A 23,415-nucleotide genomic window follows, 5' to 3' on the forward strand; every position below is an offset into this window, starting at 1 on the left:
ACCCGACCCCTGAGAGCGACCCGAACAGTACAGCGTAATAGACTCTTAAGGTAACGCATCTTCTTTTTCCTTCAATCAACGGTTTAAGTTAATTTAGGAACGCACCCGGTACATTTCCAATCCTCCCGTACCGCCAAGCGGCTTAAGAAACCGCGAGAGCTCATTAGAGCCGATTATAAATTATGAATGAAGCGGAGTGGGTATGTAAATGGGGTCGTACCGTCCCATTTGCCGCCGCGTCCGTCGTGATGTAATTGCTCAACTATCTTCGGCTGCGTTTTCGACTTAGCGATTTATAGTCGAGCTTACGTAGTGTGGCGGCATTAAAATAGCCGTCGAGAAGCCATGAAGAAATTGCGCGTTCAAATGGCCCGTTTTCTTATAAATACAGTGGTAATTTGAAAAGTATTTATAACGTAGGGTATAAATGAGATTTGACTGCAACTACCAACTAGGGTTTCCATACATCCAGATTTACCCGAACATATCCGGGTTGCGATTTTGTATAATATACACGATAACAGTGCAGACTCCGCCCAAGAGTATTTTAAGGAGCGCTATTGGTTGCTGGTAATCATACAGCGTTCCAGTGTTCATAGTGATAATCTACACGACTACACAGTGCAGACTGCAGAAATGAACGAGCATATACGATTGCAGTGTTCGCAGCGAAATATATACACGGTAGTAGATTCCTATAACTTTTTTCAAACAATAAGTTAATACAAAATTCATTCATCAGTTTTTATCACCAAAAAGTAGTTTTAAAAAATCTTAATATTACACAAACTAGTGCTGTTTCGCGTGCGATACATTTTCATTGATGTTTTGTATTAACTTGTGACTTCTCTTCTTGGTTGTTTTTCCTTCAATTTTCGAAGGTCTTCCGCTCTGAATCCGTTTTCTGTCACATTTGAAATCAGACCGAACTTTTCTTCTTCCCTTTCTGTTTTCTTTACATTTTTCCCTTTCTGTTTTCTTTAATCTTCGTAATAAAACATTTTTCTAACTGGCCAGTTGTTTTTATCTGCGGTAGGGACTTTGTATTTTGGTAATAAGTATCGTATTTTTCGATAGTTTTGCAATTCCCACAATTCTTACAAGTTCAGTCTCCATTTTATTTACTGCATCCATCGTCTCTCTCTCATATTTTTTCCTCGTATTGTTGCAATGCGCATTTGTTTATTTTAATTTATTTAAAAGATAATATGGAAAAAATCCTGCAACTTTTGTTGGATGGATCATTCTTTATTGTCCCTCGATTATTTTTTTTAATCTTGAAATCAATTTCAGCCGTACATTGTTTCCCTTTATTTCTTGTTGAATTATATCTCTTTCTTTCCGTTCCTTGAAGTTTATTAAAATTGTTATAGTGGCAAACAAATTTCTTTCGATAGAGTAACTTTTTTAATTTAGGCCACGTACTGCGCACAATCCATTGTGTTTTTGTTTGCGTAGAGAATTTTTGAATCCACTTATCACAAAAACTACCATAATTCTCACGTAGCTCTTCAATAAATTTTGTTCGCACAACTACAGTAAAATCGTGTTCATTACTATAACTTTCTTCACTGAAGGCACATTCTTCATCGGAGTAGATACCTATCTAAGTTCACAATTAAATTAAATACCTAAAAAGCCATACCATTTTATATATAAATACCATTTTTAAAAACAAAAGAGAAAAGGAAATTGGAAATGGCGTGATCATACACGCTGCAGAATGGCAAACTGCTACCGTGTATACTATTTTGCGTGGTACTATAGCCGTGTATATTTTACAATTCTTGATACGTGATACGACGAGTGATCAGCTGTAACCGCGTATATTATTTCTGGGAACAGAAATCTTTATCAGTGTATAATTTACGCTAACCAATAGGATTCAAGAAAAATCCAGTTAACACTGTATTCATGTACATGTTAGTGATGGGCAAAACTGTTATTTTTAGATAACAGTTGAAACTGTTATAGTTATTTATAAAAAACAGCTTAAAATAACAGCTTAAAAATAACAGGTTTCTTTATTTTATTGCTAAATATCTGAAAGAATATGAGGCGGTCACCGCCAGGCGTATTAACGCAGTTGCAACAATGACGTGCTCGGTGGTAGTATTTCCAGGGTGTCATAACATTTCTAAATATCGATTGTTATCTAAAATACCTCTCTAAAAACGGGGGTTGTTTACAAATAAGCGCTGTTTACAAATTGCGATATAAAAAAGCCAAAATGCCGCCACTCGTCTATATCTATAAATTCCGATCTACCTACGCCCTACCCCTCGATCCGCGTAGATTCTGAATTGCGTAGCAGTGTACAGGGTGCATCTCACTCGACGGGCGAGAAGCTCTTCGTTATGATTTTACCATTTGCGGTCAAAAAATAGCAATATAAGAAAATGTGTAGTATATTCTTCATAAGTAAACCAACTACACACTAGAGTTCGAATTAATTTTACACTTAAACTAGCATGTACAGTTTGACAAATATAGGAAGAGACTTGGGGATAGCACCGGTCGCGCACACGATAGAGAGAGAACGCATTCGGCGGAAGAGAGATGCAGTTACGCTACGAAAAATCTGATTGAAGCAAATTTGTGGGATGTCCACTGCGCATCGGGGGGCGTCTCTTATTTTATATTTCTCACGTCTCTAGCTATACTTGTTAAGTTGTACCCGCGACTTCGTTCGCATCGAATTATTAATTTGTAATGGTGATGATAAAGCAAAGCAAGAATTTCCATTAACATACAAACTGGATAAAATTTTCTCACATTTGCCAAAAATATGCTTTAAACGTCGAGCAGTTTAAGCAGAATCGTGGTTAATCAATTACTCAACTTTTTGGAACACCCTGTATTATTTTTTAAAAAATTTCAAAATATGTAAAAAAACAAAATAAATTATGCGTGTCCAATCGTTTTCCCGAAAGACTAACCGTTTTTTAAATAATAAATATTGTAATATTTGAGGGGCGTTTTCACCCTCTTGGAATTTGAGATTCGAGAAACCCCTCCTTATCGCACCTCTACACCCCACAGTCAATCCGTTTACCAAAAATCAGCTTTAAACGTCAAGCAGTTTAAGCAGAATAGTGATTACTCAGTGGTCATATTTTATGAAACACCCTGTATATATTTTGTAAAAATCTCAAAATATGTAAAACAACAAAATAAAATATACGTGTTTAAGAGTTTTTTCGAAAAACTCACCAGTTTTTAAATAAAAAATATTCTAATATTTGAGGGTGGTTTCACCCCCTTAGAATTTGAGTTTCGAAAAATCCCTTCTTATCGCACCTCTACACCCTAAAGTCAATCCGTTTTCCAAAAATCAGCTTTTTACGTCAAGGGCTTTAAGCAGGATCGTGATTAATCAATGACCAGATTTTTCAAAACACCCTGTATACATTTTTAAAAAATCTTAAAATATTATTCTGAAAATTTTTCAGAATAAATAAATACTTAAATATTGAAACTTAATAACAAAGTATTGAAACATACAGCGCCATAATATCTCGACCTCCGCCCGTTATGCTCGTAACAGGTTGAAAAACAATATGTATCTAAAACAACTGATGCGTTATTCTCCAACCTGTTTCAAACCTCCGATTATCTCGAACGCCGTTCTGTTATGCTCGTAACAGGTAAAAAAACAACATAGCTAAAACAACTGATGCGTTATTCTCCAACCCGTTGCGAGCCTCCATCGACAATCGACCGATGCAGCAGCGCTCCTTTCCCACTCCTGTTATCTCGACAGCCAGGCGTTATGCCCGCAACTGTTTCAAAAAAGCTGCTTCTTTTATATCCTATTATTTTTAAGCTGTTGTCAGCCCAACACGACGCGCCGCGCCGTAGCGCATACCCCACTCCGTTGTCCGTTGTATCTCGCCGCCTGTATCGATGGTTGTCGAAATAATAGGTTTTCCATCCATACTAGTTGTTTTTTGGAATTGCTTCGAGCAGCATCGAATTTCGTGGCGGTGCAGAGCGCCGACTTCGTTTCACGAACACTCGATCTCTGCGTGTGGTTATTTTATATCTGTTATTTTTTAAAAGCAGTAACGGTTGCGTTATGTTATTTCTAAATAATTGTTATAAAATAACAGATAGTTAAATAACAACCCATCACTAGTACATGTTACGGTTAAGGTCCGATGTCCGGTTAATGTCGACATTACCCGGTTAATCTCGAGAATAACACACAACAAAACAACCAAAAACATAATCTAACCCAAACATTAACATGTTAATGTCGACATTAACCGGACATCGGACTTTAACCGTAACATATACGGGGTGGCCCATCGAAAACGGCTAGAGTATTTTTTTTTTCAAAAATCCAAAAACACGTCAATTTTGTTTGTGAGGGGGACAACTTTTGCCTCAAAAATGATCATCACCCAATTTTTAAAATGGGAAGGGGGGTCAAGTGGTACCGCAATGAAAAGGGCTTTCTATTATCTATACTTTCCTGCTTCGTTTTTGAAAATCGGTCGAGTCATTGAGAAAATATGAAGGATTGAAATTTGAAAAGTTTATTTCAAAATTTATCAGAGTAAATGATAAAGATAAATTCCTTCGACCAATTTGCTGTTTTCTCTTATTATTTCTAGATGTTTTCGCATTTTTTCACTTGCCACAAGCACAAAATAGAAATCAACCAGAACGCCGACTCTGCCGAATTTGATGACGTTTCACGAATCGCGACGCCATATTAGCAGCGGGTAACACTCAGGGCCGGATTAAAACGCTTTCGCAGGGTGTTGTCAGAGTTATATTGAATAAGTATTTTTATTATCTGATAGGTATGTGATTACAGACTGAGCGTAATACGTTATTTCGAAAGGTAAAGTTTGTATTGTATAGATACTACCACATGTAATTTTTATGCAGCGGTTTTTTTCCAATTAGTAGGTAGGCAGATAATACATGCGTAGTCAAAAATTTGGAAATGGGTAGAGATCGTGATTTTAAAAAATAAACTAAACCAATTAATTAAAGGTCAACTTTCTACTCGAACCCTTGAGCTGCGTTTTACTGGTTGGCAAAAACCCGTGGTCATCCCTACACCTTTCTTAGAAGTTTTTATGGTCTGGGAAATTACGCGAATTGCGTTCCTATAGGTACGTTCTAAAGTGTAACAGTTTACAATCCTGAATTTATTTGTTAGAGGCACATTCTGCGTTTTGGGTACACATTATCAAAATAAAAATGTTTTTTTTAATGCTGGGAAAGTTTCGCTTGAACACAATGTTACCCAGATAAATGGGGCTCATTATAATAATAAAATTATGATTAGGTAGGTAGGTAATAAGTTTTGTTTTAAGATGGGTTAATACAGTATTTAAAATAAAACAATCTATGCATTTGTTTAATATGTATTTATTTCTCCTTATTATATAATTTATAATTTTTATTAATAATTTATTTTTATTTGTTCTTTGTTGCTTTTGAAATTCGTATTTATGTGAAATATTCCTATTATGCGATAGTCAGAATTCAACTAAACCCTGACCTGCCCTGACTAAACCGGTAACGCCGTTACATTGACAGGTGTTACCCGCTCATAAAGGAATTTTTAGGTTAGCCACCGTTTCGCGCGCATTTTGGGAGTCAACATTCTGGTTGATTTTTGTTCTTTCCCAGGAACATGAAATATAGCGTCAGATTAAGTGGTTATGTAATAAATACTTCGTATTTTTGCTCTCTCCGACTTACTAGATTGCCATAGCAATTCACTTCTATACATGTAAACGCCGACCCAAGGTTTCGCTTGGCAGCAGGGTATATACATAAAATACTTAATTTCGCGATGTACTTCTAGATATTATTCCCAAACACACTTTTGTCTCTTATTGATTTTCATTTTCTTCTTCTTATAGTACGATCTTTTAACGAAGGTTGGCAACAATCGTGGCGAAACACTGTCTATCCTGTGTAGCTCGAAACAGTTCGTGTGAGTCCAGCAGTCCAGTCCAGTAATGTAAGTTTTTCAACCAAGAGTGCTTGCGTCTCCCAAGTCCTCTTCTGCCTTCTACCTTTCCTTCTATAATTAACTTGAGAAGCTTTGCTCTACTATTGCGCATTACACGACCCAGGTATGCTGTCTTTCGTTTGGTCAGTAATTCTCTTTCCTTGTTAAGCCTCCCAAGAACATCTTCATTGCGTACATGATCTGTCCAAGTTATTTTCAAGAGTCTTCCACAGTAGATCCACATTTCAAAAGCTCCCAACCGTCTCATGGTGTTCACTTTAAGCGTCATGTCTCACAGCCGTATAAGAGGCTTTAGTATACATAACAATGAACAAAACGCAGAGGTAAGTTGATGTTGAGGGATCGGTTATATAATAGGTTAAGTCGGGATTTTCATTTTTTTTAGATAACCTCTAAATAATAGTATCATTTGGTTTCAAACTTTATAAAAACGACCTTAATAAAATATGATAAAAAATGGCGTCAGCCTTGGCTGTGAAATTAAGATCGCTGTCATTTTATATGTAAAGTTATATAGGGTCATCGATCTTCATTTCCAAGCCACCTGGACGCCGTTTTTTTCGGTCATACGGTGTAAAAAGAGTAAAACCATAACAAGCGTATCCTAACAAAACATCGATCGATGATCAATCGTCAAAAATGTGTCCAAATCATGAAAATGAAGGTCGCTGTCATTTTATCGGTAAAATTAGTCTTTTTTGATCACGTTCAAACTGTTTTATTATAGAAAAATCTCTCCCATAAATACTCAATATATTTTTCTGTTTTTATAAACGTAATAAATTCTAAACCAGAAACTCAAATAACGACAAGACAGGAAGGATATCAATTTCAATATTTTTTGCTTTTCTTTGATCTTAAGATATCTGTAGCGTATGCTTTCTTGAATAAAGGTTTCAATTTTATTTGCCGTTTCTATAAATCTTTTTTTTGCGACATTTATATAGTGCCCCGTCTTTTTGCAATCGTTTTTTGTATTCAGGAAAGAAAATTAAGGGTATATTATTAAGGATAGTATATTTGAAGAATATTTAGGGTATATTATGATATTATGACGAGACTCTTAATAACGAATACTATTCGAATACTAGGTATATTTTTAATGCTATATACTATGTGTGTTTGTTTATAATTTTTAGATTTATGTTATTTTAAACTGACTTAAAATAGAATAGGAAAAGGGAGACATGAAAGTTTCAAAAGAGACGCATTAATAACTATAGCTGATTGTCAGTCATATACAGGGTGTCCCAGAAATGAGTGCAGATATTTTAAGGGGTGGTAGATCTGGCCAAAAGAAACATATTTTCTCTTTACCATTTTTAAAATAGATTGAAAATAACCGAGTTATTTAACTTTGAAAGTTTAAAAAAAAAATTGCGACATTTTGAGAGCCGCCGGGGAATCTCGCGGATCCCCCGGCGCGGGGAGAGATCTCGCGGATCTCAGCTTGTTCGCCGCCCGCTGTTGCCACATCGACTAGAAAGACTTAAAAAGTACTTGCAAAATCCCACACCACCCAAGTGGTTCTGCAGAGGTGCGTTACTTTTTTTAAGTGGGTGATCGCCAGTAGCCCTACTTTCCACATTCCACAAAATAAACTAAAAGAAAAAAAAACTTACCAAATAAACAAGATATCCCTATAGCAGAGAGATACAACTGCAGAGCTTTCTTTTTTTTCCATTTTACCACTCTTAAAATTGCACATAACACTACACTTAATAACATCACTTCACTACAATACTTAACAACACTATGCAAATTTTCAACTGTGGAAATATTGGCTCCCCTATTAATTTTAGAGCTAAATCGTAAATGGTTTTTAAAGATACATTACAAATTTGCATAAGGGGATCCGATATCTCGACAGTTCAAAATTTGCATGGGATATCCTATATTTCCAACGATGATGCACCACCCGGTATACCCTTCGCTTCTTGACTGCATGCTATTATAATAATTGTTCAAAATGACGACCTCCATTTCCAATAGATGCTCTCCTTCTTCTGAGCATGGAATTTTTAACGTTTTGCAGCAATTCTTCGTTGCTTTTCCGAAATCCCTCAAATGCTGAACCATACTTACAAAGGTTCGAGCATTAGGGATTTATCTATTCGGATACTCTTCGGAATAAGTCTCCGAGCTTCTACAGCGCTTTCCCCTGCCAGAAAGTACCTATGCTCTTAGCATATCCACCTTCTTCGGATTTGTATACTCCATCGCGATTTGCCTATACCGATACCGATTACCGACACAAAAATATGCACTAACGAACATTTCACAACACTTTAAACACAATCTCCGATCACTTTCTCGAATTTTAAAAGCTCGATAATATTAGAAATTAGATCGATTTCTAATAGTGTACATCGTACATGCTTTGTGTACATGCCATTAATAATGACGTTAATATAATACAGGAATCTGTAATTTTCTCCCCACCGCCCATTTCATTGGAAAAAACGGCGGCAAGTTTTCTGCTTTTGAAATTACGATCGATGGCATTTTATTGTGTAAAAGTGGATGGTAAATGGCATCGATCGTAATTTCTCAGGCAATTTAACGTCTTAGCAGGTATACTTATTTTTTTATCAAAAAAGCTTTATAGAAAAAAAAATAACTGAACATATTAGTAGCTTTATTACTAATTAAACTATTCAAAACATGTTCTGATATTACCTACTAAAAAAATTTAAGTAAAAAATATAGCAAATTTTATAGTTTGACGACGTTATAATTAACAATAGGCAAATGGAAAAAATTACCTAACTACATATTAGAGACATAATTCCATACCTAGAAATACCGTATGGTCGAAAAAAACGGCGTCCAGAATGGCTTGAAAATAACAATCGGTGACATTCTCCATAAAATTTTACACATAAATTGACAGCGATCTTTATATCATAGCCATCGCTGACGCCGTTTTTTTTCACGACCATATTGTATTTCCCATTAATCGCATGGTGGCAATACTAATTTATATTTAAAGAGATATATCTAAATGTGTATAAACTAGGTATTTTATTAGCAATCATATTTAAGCTATTATGACTCATATCATATTCTAATTATTTGAAACTTGAAACATAATATTTACTCCTATTATATTCATGTAACTAAATTTTCTAATATTAATAACTCTCTGATAATAAAAAACAAGAGTGTGTTTTGAAAAAGTAAAGCATAATTACTGTGTATTGACTTTATTGTGAAAAGCAACCTATTTGAAACACATTTACGTAACTACAGAATAGTTTAAAAAAGAACTTACACACATGTTTTTTTAGTCTATTTTCTTTATTATATTTGAAAACTACAGTCCCCCTTCCAATACATAAAAACATTTATATTCAAATATACTCTAGATAGAGCTCCAATTTTTATATGAAATGAGAATTTGTTCACACATAAACTACCGTATGATCGAGAAAAAACGGCGTCAACGATGGCTATGAAATGAAGGTCGCTGTCATTTTATATGTAAATTTATATAGGAAATGTCATTGATCGTCATTTCCCAGCCAACTGGACGCCGTTTTTTTTTCGATCATATGGTACATTTTATGTATTTTATTCTTTAATTTTAATTACTACAAATGGTCTTGATATTTTTCTTTTGAATACATATATTCTTGTTACTCTCTTTCATCTTTGTCTCTAATATACAGATGCATTGCAATTTGTTGTTAGTATATTTATGTAATCATTTCATAAATCCTAAAAATAAAAATGGTTATAACATGCTTTCCAGATATCCATATCCACAATATTCTGTGTGTAAATATGTTCAATTTTTAATAACCCATTCACTAAATGAGATTGTGAGACAACATACAGGTAGCTGTTTAAATAATTTTCAATCTTTGTATGTAATAATAGATTTCACATATTATATGCATTACACAATATGCATTACCTGCAATAATAAAAGATATTTTCTTTAAAGTGTATAATTCTATCTAACACACTTCTAATAAAGTATACTCTGACTCTTTGAACATTTGTTACAGCTTCTAATAATTAGGTATATCGATAACTTCCTAAGAAATTTTGTTAGCACTTTTAGTTAGTTTACCATTTTCTCAATATATTCTGCATAATATATGACTCGATACATTCACCTAGAATAAAATCAATAATATCATTTATGAATAGAAAACTACATGTATAACTTTTTCGTTAATATTTGCAATTTCAGACCAGAACTTGTCCGAAGAGAACTTTCTTGGTTTGTTTAAAAATATCTTACCGTATAACATAAATTTACATCTGAATTAATCTAATCAGATCAAATTTTCTTCATAGTATAGAAAACATCGAAACTATTTGACTGGTAATCGAGCTATCAATAAGCTGACACTAAAATTTAATGCATAATTAAATGGGATAATTATTTTCATGTAAAACAAAACTTTATACTTAATAAGACCACAGGGAGTACATAATAACAGTGTTACTGAGATTTTTGATTTAATGTATTGCTTGGTATTTGTAGATCTATTATTGTATTGTGATTACAATTGCCTTCTTCTCCATTGATGCATCCTAATTTAAGATTACTGATTTTCTAATACATAATTAAAGTGAAATTATTTTTCCTACCATTACATAATTAATTTCTTCCTACCATTAGGTAGATACCTGAAAGGTTAATAAATTAAAAACGAATTTATTAAGACATTTAAACTGTTTACCTCATTTCTCACATATTTTTGACACCAAACATTATAAATAAATCAAAAAATATTCGTATACCAACTGAATTATATGATATTTCATTTTGAATAATAAAAGTACTTTTTTACAGGTTTATTTGGCATTGTTTGCATTGTTTTTTGTTGTTTTCTGTTTTGTTTTTGTGCGAGTTTAATAACCCACGATTAACCTTAAACATAACCTTAAACTACACACCATACTAGGGATGTACGATTCGAATCGATTATTATCAAATCGACGTGATTTTTATCAAACGATTTTTTGGTATAATCGATCTTTTTTTTTAAATCGATGACCGATTTTATTTATACAGTTTTACAGGTTTATTTATTTGTTAGAATTTAGAATAAGAAAAAACACTTTAGTTTTGCTGGAATATTTGTTTGCAGTGCATCCCTAGTAAAAGGCCATCTAGCAATGAAAAATTAAGTGTAAGTGCTCGCTGCCGCATGCGCCGATGTTTGTTTATCACTTTGATATCAGGTGTCAGATTGTTGTCGGGGCTTCCCATATTTTTATATTTTAGATAACGTAGAATATTCTTTGATTTTACCTTAATTCTTTCTTGTACTTTTATTTTATTTTTGGGATATCCCTACTCCATACATTAAACATTTAGAAAATTGATTTATCTATCTTTATACAACCACCAAAACGTTGACCCATAATAGTAATACATCAGTCCAGTAGAGGACGCTAAGGTAAAAAATTTCTAAATAAAAATTTGTAATTTGTAATTCCTTCAGTGTTTTCTGAAATCGTTGTCGGGGTTGTGTCGGTTTTGAAGAAATGTCGAAGAAAACCCCGGACTGTCTACCATCAGCCTCCGGATATGAGTAGTTATTAAAGCAAGTTTTTTACATTTTTTATTGTATTTATGAGTTTAGTGTTTGATTATTATCATGTGAAAAATTTTAAATAATATTTTAAAAGTGATAGGCATGTGATAGGTTTGTGATGTTCAGTTTAATAGATATTTGGTGTGTATGTGTTTACGTATATATGTGCTGGATAAAAAACTTTCATTAAAAGGGTAAGCTCTAACTAAGCATTAAAGGTTATAATTGTTTATTGAAACGATTGAAAATATTTCCTAATATGGCGAAAAAAGAAGCTATAATTGTTAAGATTTATTTTTTCAGTTTACTCCACTGTAAAAAGTATTTAAAATATTGCGCGTTTCTCTAGAATTAGTAGAGCAATCTACACTAATATGAATAAAATGAATTTTCGTATTTTTTTCTGTAGCAACTTAAAATAATTGAATTTATAGATAAACATGCAGAATGTGGGTATGGTAGGAGGTGGCAACGTTGCATTCTCTCCGACACTCTCTATGCCCGGTAAACGAATTTCCCGGGGAGTGAACAGTGGCACTCAAAAGTTTTTCGACATTTTCCGGAAAATGTCAAGAAAAATATAAAATTTTCAACATTTTTTTTTCGCAAAAAAAACCTCATAGGCGTGTTTCTGGGGTTGAACTATACTACCAGTTAAAATATCTGCACTCATTTCTGGGACACCCTGTATAGGTGGTGATTTTAGTTGCCTTATCTATAAAATAAAAATTGTAAGAAAAGTCAGTGGCCTACATTTTTTCTTATTTTTTTGGATAAGGTGTCCTCTGGGACGCCACTGAAGTTAATAATTTAAATTTAATTACATCTAAATTAGGCTATTATTAGAAGTAATATTGACAGTGATGAAAGTCGGCTATTAGATAATTACAAAAAAAAATATTTTTTTCTTAACATCCTGTATATTTAAAACCATGCATTTCCAGACCTCTATTTATAGAAACTTTTTTCCATATTTTTAATGAAAAATCACCTCCTGAAATTTGGCCGCGCATAGTTTGAGCACTCTGTATATTGAAGATTACTTTTAAAATATTTGGATTTTACGTACCTTTCTAGAGTAACAAGTCTACCTTTTGTGTCCCCTGCATATATTTTCATCTGTATCACTAACACTGTAATTATATGTTTATTCAAAATTGCTTTAATGTGGCTCATGTAGGCATTTAGTTATTTTGCCTATTGTGCCTAATTTCTTGTCATTTTTTAAAATTTAAGTTAGTTTGTCTTTTTTAATAGTATCACTAACACTGTAATTATATGTTTGTTTATTCAAAATTGCTTTAATGTGGCTCATGTAGGCATTTAGTTATTTTGCCTATTGTGCCTAATTTCTTGTCATTTTTTAAAATTTAGTTTAGTTTGTCTTTTTTAGTAGTATCACTAACACTGTAATTATATGTTTATTCAAAATTGCTTTAATGTGGCTCATGTAGGCATTTAGTTATTTTGCCTATTGTGCCTAATTTCTTGTCATTTTTTAAAATTTAGTTTAGTTTGTCTTTTTTAGTAGTATCACTAACACTGTAATTATATGTTTATTCAAAATTGCTTTAATGTGGCTCATGTAGGCATTTAGTTATTTTGCCTATTGTGCCTAATTTCTTGTCATTTTTACATTTTTTAAAATTTAGTTTAGTTTGTCTTTTTTAGTAGAATCAGTAATATTTTAGATTTTGTATTTGGTGACATAATTTTGGGTCTTTTCTTATAGGAAACTAGAAAAAAATCGTTTTGTTGTTAAACTCAGTAACAGCTGACATTTCATTTATGATTTGCTATAAAATGAATATTATCTAATATACTTTCTGTAATGTCAAAAATGTTATTTAAATTAGAAATTGTTTATTTGTAATGTCTTTTAGAAAGATTGAGAACTATTTCTTCTGAGTTTTTAAGTTTTTTGTTTGTTTTTACTTTTTTGCTATTTTTATTATCTTATTTTCACTGTTTTTTATACTCAAATTTCTTTATTGTCTTTGATTTCCACATTTTGTTCCATTTTATCTTATTTTTTTGTTTGTGTTATATTTTAATTTGATTATTTTTTATTATAGGGAGGGGAAGGGATAGGAAAAAAGTTTAAGTAAAAAACGAATGTCTCAAGCAAAAATTTATTTGTAAATCTTAAAGGAACTAAAAAGTCCAATAAATGATAGTATGTATAACTATAAATGATAATTAGAAAATTACTTTTAATATAAGTACAAAATAACAAGTTAGGGCTAAAACCATTATTCATAATGCTTCAACGCATGCTACCTAGCTAGTAGCAATATGTTTTAGATGTCGCTAAGCTTATAGAGAATTGCCCTGTTACAAAAGATTCGTTCAATTCATCATATATTCCATACACATATGTACGTATATTTTAATATATGTATATATTTTTTGTATTTACTAACAAGACGATTATAAAGCGGGAAATATATCTCGGTATTTTCCTGTTATTTTGTAATAAACTATATATTTTTTTTCTTTTTTTTTCTTTATTTTTGGTTAACAGCGAGGTCAGGCGGCAGGTACAGATTGAAACTTTTTACTTTTTTACGTGTATAATTAATCTTGTTTCAAAAAAAAAATCTTCATCTTAACGAAACTAAATTCAGGTGAGCTTGTTTTAATAGTAAAAGAACAAAAACAGAAAAGAATTATTCGTCTTATTCAAAATTTATCACATTTAGTTTAAATAAGATTTTTTTGTCGTTTTCGGTTTTTCTAATTTTTTTTTCACTTTTATTTTTCATTATTTCGTTTTTCTGTTCTAGTTAATATTTTATCAAAAGTATAAAATACTGTATAATTATTATGAACACAACAATTCTCTTTATCTCACGACTCTTATGCAACTCGGCGCCTGCGCGGAAGACTTGGGAAAAACAGCTGTTTCGTGCGCAGGCGCCCTATTAATTCATTTTCTACTACAGCTAAATAAAAATAGAAATAGTATACAATAGAAACACTTATATTAATAATAAAAAATAATAAGAAACCGAATAAATCACACAACTCGGCCAATTGTCACTGAGCAATTATTATTTAGAACAATAACATACTAACAATTTCTTTTTATCCAAACAAATATGTTGGTTGTATTTTCTTTCTTGACTTGATCGTGTCATTTTCAGTGACACTTGACCGGTTCATATGTTAAAAATAAAAAAAATCGACACATTTGAGCAACACAGCTGTTTTGGCACCTTCAAAAACCTTGCTACTGCGGTGTCGACGATTAAACACTCTAACAAAAAGTTAATTAATAATAATCAAGATGTTTTATCTTAATTTATATACATATACAAAAGGGAATTGAAATCCAATGCGTAGAGCCACTGGTATGGCACTGGAGAGTAGCGTTTTGAAGGTTGACCACGACAAAGACAACACGGTCACTGAACCAAAACGAAAAAAATAAACAATCGTTTAATGTTTTCTCTTTTTATATACATAAAAAAAGAAAGATCGGGGCCTATATACAGAACCAACAAAATTTAAAACATCCTACTTATAGGAACGGGTACAATTACTATTACCCGTTCACAAAAAATTAAAAAAAAACTCTACAAGCCTAAATTTAGTTATTTTTTCTCATTATAAAATGTTTACACCATAATAAACAGTATTTACATTAATTTTAAAAAGCGTAAATAAATCCTTAACTAATAAAAATACAAAATGGCGCGAAAATAAAAAATCTGTTCTGCGCATATTCAATATTTTGAAAGTTTTCAGAATAGAGACTATTTATTTCACACAGCGTACTACTGCGATATCTGACGTATAAAAAATAACAAAAAAAAAACATTATCTAAATATTCTCCTTCCAAAAAAACATACTATACATAACTACTCGAAAGTATACTTCATGTTTATGCGCGAAAACAATTTTGATATAGAACACCAAAACGAATCTGCGCATCTCGCACCAATAATAACAGCCACTTTGATTAAACTTAAGCAGAATTCACTTCAAATTTATCATCCAAAACGTTGAATGAATTAATATAACAGAACTATATACAACATTCTTTCCTATCACAGAAAATGTATGTATATTTGACGTGGATATCGCTAACTAGTTTAAGTTACCAAATCCTTGTCAGTTTCTGCTTGTGTCAGATATCGCAGTGAACATTTTACATAGAAAGATATGTTAATTTGTAAAAGGAAATGTACATACTTACTGTGGCAATTTGAAAAAATAAACTGGTTCTATTGTGTCGTTGCAATCAAACTATCGGTTAAAAAATTTGCAAAAAGAAAAATAAATAGAAATAATTTCGAGACTTAACTTTTACAAAAAAAAAAGATATATAGCCGACAGCACAGATTGCAGTTTGTCGTGTTTTAATGTTGGTTTATACAGATAAATAACATAAGAGTTAAATATGAGATATCCCCTAGCAATTTTTTTTGTTGAAATTTCATATCAATTTATACTATAATTCAACAATTTCTAATTTTATAATTATTAACTAATTTATTTAATATTATATTTAGATGAATACTTTATAGTTAAATAATTTATGCATATTATATGCATGTAATGTATTTCCAATATATTCAAGTGTAAACTTCAGATAAGACTAATATCTTACTAAATTATAAGTTTACTCTAGATTTTAGACAAAAATCCCAACGAACAATATGTCAAATTTATTTAGTAGTCTAAATTTAATCTGAGTTTTAGAAAACTGATAAGTTTCTAAACAAAAAAGTTGATAAATTTAACTCCTTGCTCAATTTGAATTCTGCTATTTAAACTTCATTGGTTACGATAATACCACTACGCGTAGCTGATAACTATTTCAACTGTCATGTTATTTGTCTGTATACGTGTGTTAATTGGACTTATGGTAGTTCGAGTTGAAGAAAAAGAAATAAATAGGATTATAGCGGTATCACAATCGTATGTCATTTCATCACAAAAAATTAAAAAAAAACAATAAGTCAGTAAACTAATGCAAATTAAAAACATTCTATATAAAAATCCTTACGACCTAAAATTAACAAAGTTACAATAAAGAAAAACGAAAATAGTATTCTTTTCCCCATATTTTTTAAATTTTATATAATTAAATCACAGTTAATCGTAAAAATCGATCTATAGGTAATATATATAAAAAAAATCCGGCTAGAAAATTCACTAAAAACTTTCACCGCTTCTCGGTACCGCTCCAAACCAAACGTAGATGCAAAATCGTGCAGGACAGTGACGAAAACTCGTTCCGCGCAGCCGTTCAACGACGCGCTGCTAGGTTTCTGCGCAGCTGCGAGACCCTCTGGCGCAGCCACACCTGTCTCTTTCTCAAATCTTCCAATTGTTTGTTGTAGTTGGCGCTGGACCCAGTCAAATAGTAGCAGTACTGGGCCGCTTGCAGCAGAATGTTCACTTTAGCGATCTTCTTGGTGCCGGACACCTCGGGCACCACTGATTTCAAATTTTCAAATGCGATGCGCAGATCGACTCTGCGCTGCCGCTCCATGTCGTTGTGGAGGTGGCGCTTGTCGGTGGGTTCCCGGTTGGTGTCGTTCATTCTTCTGCGCTTGTAGCCGGCGTTGGTGCGCGTGCCTCTGCCTCTTTTACCGACGCGTCCGGGCTTGGGAGCGGCGATGGTACCGTTGGGTACGGGGTTTCTGACCGGAAGTAGGGTCTTGATGCCGTCGCCCATGTGTTTTCTGGACATGGCGGTTGCCATTCTTCTCTGGAGATTGTGCCGGTCGGTGTGGGATGGGTTGGTCGGCAAGGATAGTACCATGCGGCTGGCATTCGAGCCGAATTTGTCTGTCACCGAGACCACGTCGATCTCTTCTTCTTCTTCTGTAAAAGAAAAAAAAAGGAGATTAGTTAAGAATGATCGAGACTGGAGATCACGATGAATAATCAAAGAACAACATAACATATTTGCATTTCGTGATTCACCGAGGATGATTTAATTACCATAGAAAATAACAGTGCTTCATTGTTTAAAGAAGCATTAATAATATGGTTCAGGGACAGGATTTTTTAATTTGAACAATATTTTTTTGTATTAAATAAATTCTAAAATTTCACACTTCTTTCTCAAAAAATAATACCATTAAAGATGTTATATTTGACTGTAAAAAGAAAGCAACGAACTTTTAAGTTTAGTTTATATTAAAAGTTGGAAGAGTACCCTCTAAGGGTGGAGGGGTAAGTCATAAATTACGTTATTTCGATTCCTTCTTAAATTCCCTCATATATTTTCGGTCCTCTATATAACAATATAACTTTATATACTTAATGAATACAAAGAATACATAATAACAAATCCATAAATTATTTTTATATCTCGGTGCATATAAAAATGTGCACTTGAATAATAACAAATATTACGTAATAGTATTATTTTGTTTGCATTCTTATAGCTTATCTGCATCCGATAATTAATGAATAAATAAGAAATGTTTACTACGTGCAGCGAATTTCGTAGTAAATTAATATGTCATAATTCAAACAAAGGTTAAGAGAAAAACACAAATCCTTTGATATAAATGTACATAAAAGTAGGTATATGTAAAAAATGCGGCATTTGTGAAGTCCTTGCAAATATAAGATAGATCTATAAATTAGTTCGACAACATATCGAACAAACAATTCGTAGGATAATAAATAATAAAACTTTTCATGTCTACTTCCTATTTGTCTGCACCTGATAATTCAATAAAAAAAACATAGGTAGATAACACAATGTTTACCCGTGAGAAAAATCGAATAAATCTCATAATTAAGCACGCGTATTAAACTGTTATCATCTCGGGAGATTTTTTTCGAAAACAATGTCAAATATAGAAAAAAGAATGACACAAGGACGGTCTCAATCTTTCAAAATGACTGATACGCACTTAAAAATAAAAATATTTCATTTTGAAGGTGATTGGTGTTGTATAATGTAATTAATAAAAGATGCGCAGTTATAGTAAAATATTTTGATAAAAGTAATTACCAAATAAACAATAACAAATATTTGTATAGGTCTATATATAAAGCATCGTATGATCGAAAAATAAACGGCGTCATAGTGCTGTTTGAAATGATAATGATGATAATTAGATGCATTTGGCTCTTGTCTGTCCGGTATCTATAATAAGGCCTCCTCTGGACCCTCTTGACGTCACTAATATACAAGCAATAATACCTGTAAATACGTAGTTATATAATTAAATAAAATTAATGCTTTGTGATTACGTTACAATTGAAAATGACGGCGTCATGGTGGCTTTTGAATATCACGTATATGTATTCCCATTGATGATTTTGCAATACAAATGGAGAAAAACGAAAATATATACTATACACACTAGGGTGCACCAAAAATAGTTATTTTTTATACAAGCCGATAATATGGTATTTTATCGGCTTGTATAAAAAATAACTATAACAATATTTTTTCCATAACGAGTTACCTACGTTTTAAAAAATATTCAGAAATTATTATTTATATATATTGTCCTAAGGGGTGGGGTTGGTTTCTATGTAATTTGACAAATAAAGCTGTCTCTTTAGTTATCAGTTTTGAGTCAATATTTTTTAATTCTCTTTCGTGTCGATTGCTGATTGAATTGGAACCAGAAATGGCTCAAAACGAAATAAGTAAATTACCAACAGACACGCCGATGCGACAAACGTCATATCCAAACTACTTCCATTTAAATCCCGAATAACTTATGAAAAGGAATACAACAATTTTTAAAAATGTAAGCAATTAAAAGCGCGCGAGAAAAAATAAAGTTTTTAACCTATCCTCGCTGTTAAAGTATCATTTAATCTACCCTGGCGGTTAAAGTACTATGTTATCTACTATTTTTGATAGATATAAGGCAATTTTAACAGTTGCTATGGAAAAAAATTTTTTTAGCGCACCCTAATATACACATATTGACAAATATAATAAATAATATAATTGGGCTAGAGAATATATAGCTACTGGAGCGTATCGGAATTTCAACAATGCCAACTATCGAATGATTCAGGACGCGATTCCGGCTATCGTGACGTAATTCGACTGTTAAAAACGATACATAGAGCTCGTTGATTCACACGCAGACATAAAAAGCAATTGACCACCTACCCAATTACAGCAATTATCTGTCTGAGTCAAAGTATATATCATTATACAGGCGAAAAAGATGTATAATGTATATTAATATTATTCTGTAGGCTCAAGACACTTTTATGTTATTATCGAGTTTTCGATATCGTTAAGATAGAATTATCGCAAATTAATCTACGATAATTTTTAATTGGTGAAAGTTTTAATAGCGGCCACTTTCGGTTCGATCGTTTCCAGGTAGTATTACGAAATTCATAATTTTGACGGACAGATGACTTTATTACAAGTCCTTATTAATAATTAATATTTTTTTTTGGTACAAATATATCCTATACAATTAATTACTAAGATGTTTTAGTAATAACGCATTTTACAGATACACGAGAAAATAAGTCTAAGTAAGTAAGTTTTTACAAAAAGTGAAGCAGAAACGAATTTCAAAACAAAGTGTTTTATTGCTTTTCGAAATATTCGCCCTTAAGGTCTATACATTTTTGCATTTGCTCGAACCAATTCTGGAAACATTTTTGCCACTCTGAAGCTAATATCGTAGAAAGATGGTTTTGAAAGTATTCAATAGCTTCTTGAGGTGACGAAAATCGCTGTCTGCGCATTTTTTGTTTGACAGTAGGGAATAGGAAAAAGTCATTAGGCGATAAATCGCGTGAATACGGGCAAATGAGACATTAATTCGATGTTTTTCTCCTTCAAATATTTAGTTGTTTGACGTGCTTTTGGGAACTGGCATTGTCGCGATGAAGAACGATGCGACGTTTTTTGTTCTTTTTCCTTATTTCATCGAAGACCGTTTCAAAACAAATTGTTGTATTCCATTCGGTATTAACAGTTCTTCGATCCTCTAATGGAATGGTTGCGACGTGTCCAGTACAACCGAAGAAACAAGCGATTGTAAAAACTTAAAATGCAACCTATTGAATTTGTTTGTTGGAAAAATTTGTTTCAAAGTGGTAGGCAATGATGAATATAAAATAAAATATCTTCTTAGACTAACATCGTCAATTAAATCCTAAATGCTAAATATTGCGAAAATTTCCATATTTGGGATTGCCAAAAACGGATTCTTTAAGTTTACGTTTTTTCCAACGTGATTCCTCGAGGCTTCTAAGGCTTCCCACCACTCTATGTTGTGCTGCTTAGACGACACATGGTTTGTGTAGAACAATTAGATTACAAGAGCACTGAATGTGTGTCTCATCGCCTTATTGTAAAAGGAAACGTATTATGCAGTTTAGGGTTCAGAACCGGGAGTTCCCGGTTCTTTCGAGAAATCAAAGAACCGGGACTCGAAATTATTAATTCCCAGTTCTTTCGGTACTTTCGGGACTCGGTAATAATAATAAAAACATATTTTATGTTACGTGCGAAAGACTTTTGATACTTTCTAGCGGTCGAAATCAAACTTTCCTAAATAAGTAATGATGCTATTTCTTATTGTTCTTGCTTCATTTCTCTTTCGAAGTTCCTATAAATATATGCTAAGTATTAATAGATGTTTGCATTTTTAATTTAATATTTCATGGCTATTTTTGTCTCAAATTCAGTTAAGTTGGTTTATGTTGTTTGATGTGAAATTTAAGTTACCTATACTTTTTTCTTTACTTATGTTCATGTTAATTTTCTCATGACACAATATGATTTTCATTAAAAATCTCAATTTTTTATCCATTTTACTTTGAAAAACCATCCCTTGCTTTCTGATTGATGAACTGCACCACCATTGAACAAAAATTAGTCAGTACCGAAAGTACCGGAAAAAACCGGGAAATTTGAGGCGCTAAGGCGAAAATTGAGGTTCCTAAGAGGCGCGGTACCTAAGTCCCCGCTTCCTAAAAACAGATCTGGTTCCAGAAACCCTAATGCAGTTATGTTTTAAAGGATTTCGGTCAGTTTTCCGAATTAGCGGTACCTATATTATTATTCTCCCGCGTCAAAATAACACGACGGCCGGCGATGGCTCTGCCGATAATACCTGGCCGACGCGCATCGGCATTTCCTGCAGACGAGTGCAGACGGCGGCCGCAGGGGCCTTAACCTCAGCCGGAACGCGTCCACGCCGCGGAATGCCCCCGTCCCGATGGGCGTCGAGGTCGATCTCCTCCTGCCGCTCGCTGCTCCCGCTGCCTTTCACATTCCTGCGCGGGGCGACCCCGTAACGGCTCCTCTCTTGCCCGTTGCGTTGCCTCCTCGTCTTCTTCGGCTGATGGTCGGCCTCTTTTATTTGGCGAAAAAAACCGCCATGTTTTTTTCTCTCCTCATCTTTCTTATCTCGTTTAATTTCGTTGCATCGATTCGGCACGTTCAATTAGCTTGCCGATGAAGAAGTTTTTACAAAGATGTTCAATAAAGACTTCTTGCTAATAAAAACAGGTTAGCTATTTTTGATTGAACCAAATTAAAATTAGAAACTGTTTAATCTTGGATGATGTTAGAAACAAGTCGAAAATACAGTTAGTAATAAAAGTACAGTGACTACTAGTAGCTAACTGCTAACTACTGGTAGCCAATAGTGATTGATGGTAGTCAATAGTGTAGTCAATAGCCGTATTTGAAGTACTGATCACCGATGATACTGAGGTCACACAGGTCGACAACGTTAAATATTTAGGGTCAATCGTAACTAAACAGGGCATTGGAGAGGACGAAATTAAACTCCGCATTCAAGCTGGCAAGAGAATAGTGGGATGTTTGAATTCATCGTGGTGGGATCAGCATCTAAAAAAATCAAAACGGCTAAACAAATCTTGGTTGAATCTGTGGTGTGCTATGGTTGCGAAGTATGGGCTCTAACAGCCGAAATGAAACGGATACTTACAGCACAATCTCAGAAGGAGAGCAGGCGTATCGAAAATGGACCGAATTACCAACATAGAGATCAGACACCGAATAAATGCTCCAGAGACAATTATAGACAGAGTAGAGATCCGAAATTAAGAATGCCGGAAGATCGCTGGCCGAAACGTCTGTTTTAGTGGAGTCCTCCATAAAGAAGACGAGGTAAACCAAGAAAGTCTTGGAACAACACAATCAGGCAAGCGATGGCATCCAGAGAGCTAGAAGAACTGGATAGAGAGGTTTGGCAAAGGTAAACGGGAAAGCAGCTGTATGTTTGATTAATAGACAACTAATGTCTATCAAATCCCGTGTATATGCATGTAATAAAAGTACAGTGGTATTATTATCTCGAGTTCTTCAGTTATGAGGTTCATCTTCGTTCCATCTTAATGCCAGGTCCAGACCAAGGCGACAAAAAATGGGAAATTCTGACAAGATAAACTTGAGACAAATTGTCCACTGTCCACACCGCAAGGACAAAAGTACAACAAAGTCAAAAGTTTAGTTCTTGCGAATGAGTTTTACATGTGTGATTTCACTGGTCTCCTACTGTTGGCAGCACACTATATCCACACTGCGCCAACAACTTGTCGTAAAATATACGAACAAAACATAGACACTTTGATCTTTACCGACTCGAGACGGAATGAAAAGTCCCGAATTTTGAAACAAAACAAAAATGAGACAAAAATGTCGCAGAAATGTATTGGATTTGACGCAATTTTGTCGTAAAACATGAATGTTTCTGTTCTTCGTTTTGTCTGCTTGGTCTGGACCCGGCATCGGCATAAGGTCTGATGTAACACCAATTCCCAAATGTAATCAGCAGAATGGATATAGATATCATTAGATATGGAGAATGTCTATGAATCATCGCTGCGGTAGGAAATAAACTGGACGGTCTGCCTTT

The 23,415-nt window shown here is 33.3% G+C and overlaps 1 protein-coding gene across 2 annotated transcripts in view; it reads right to left on the bottom strand.

Annotated features, from left to right (window-relative positions):
• Positions 1–13,677: 13,677 nt before the first annotated feature.
• The window catches only part of LOC115880578 (transcriptional regulator Myc-like), a 166,092-nt gene continuing 156,354 nt past the window's right edge, over positions 13,678–23,415 (bottom strand). For both annotated transcript variants that reach the window (XM_030897839.1, XM_030897838.1), the window contains exon 3: positions 13,678–17,398. In XM_030897839.1, coding sequence (XP_030753699.1) covers positions 16,818–17,398 — 581 coding nt within the window. In that variant the 3' untranslated portion in view covers positions 13,678–16,817. The remainder of the gene's footprint in view (positions 17,399–23,415) is intronic.

Source organism: Sitophilus oryzae, unplaced genomic scaffold (assembly GCF_002938485.1).
Source record: "Sitophilus oryzae breed Bouriz unplaced genomic scaffold, Soryzae_2.0 scaffold_1639_pilon_pilon, whole genome shotgun sequence".
Classification (NCBI taxonomy): domain Eukaryota; kingdom Metazoa; phylum Arthropoda; class Insecta; order Coleoptera; family Curculionidae; genus Sitophilus; species Sitophilus oryzae.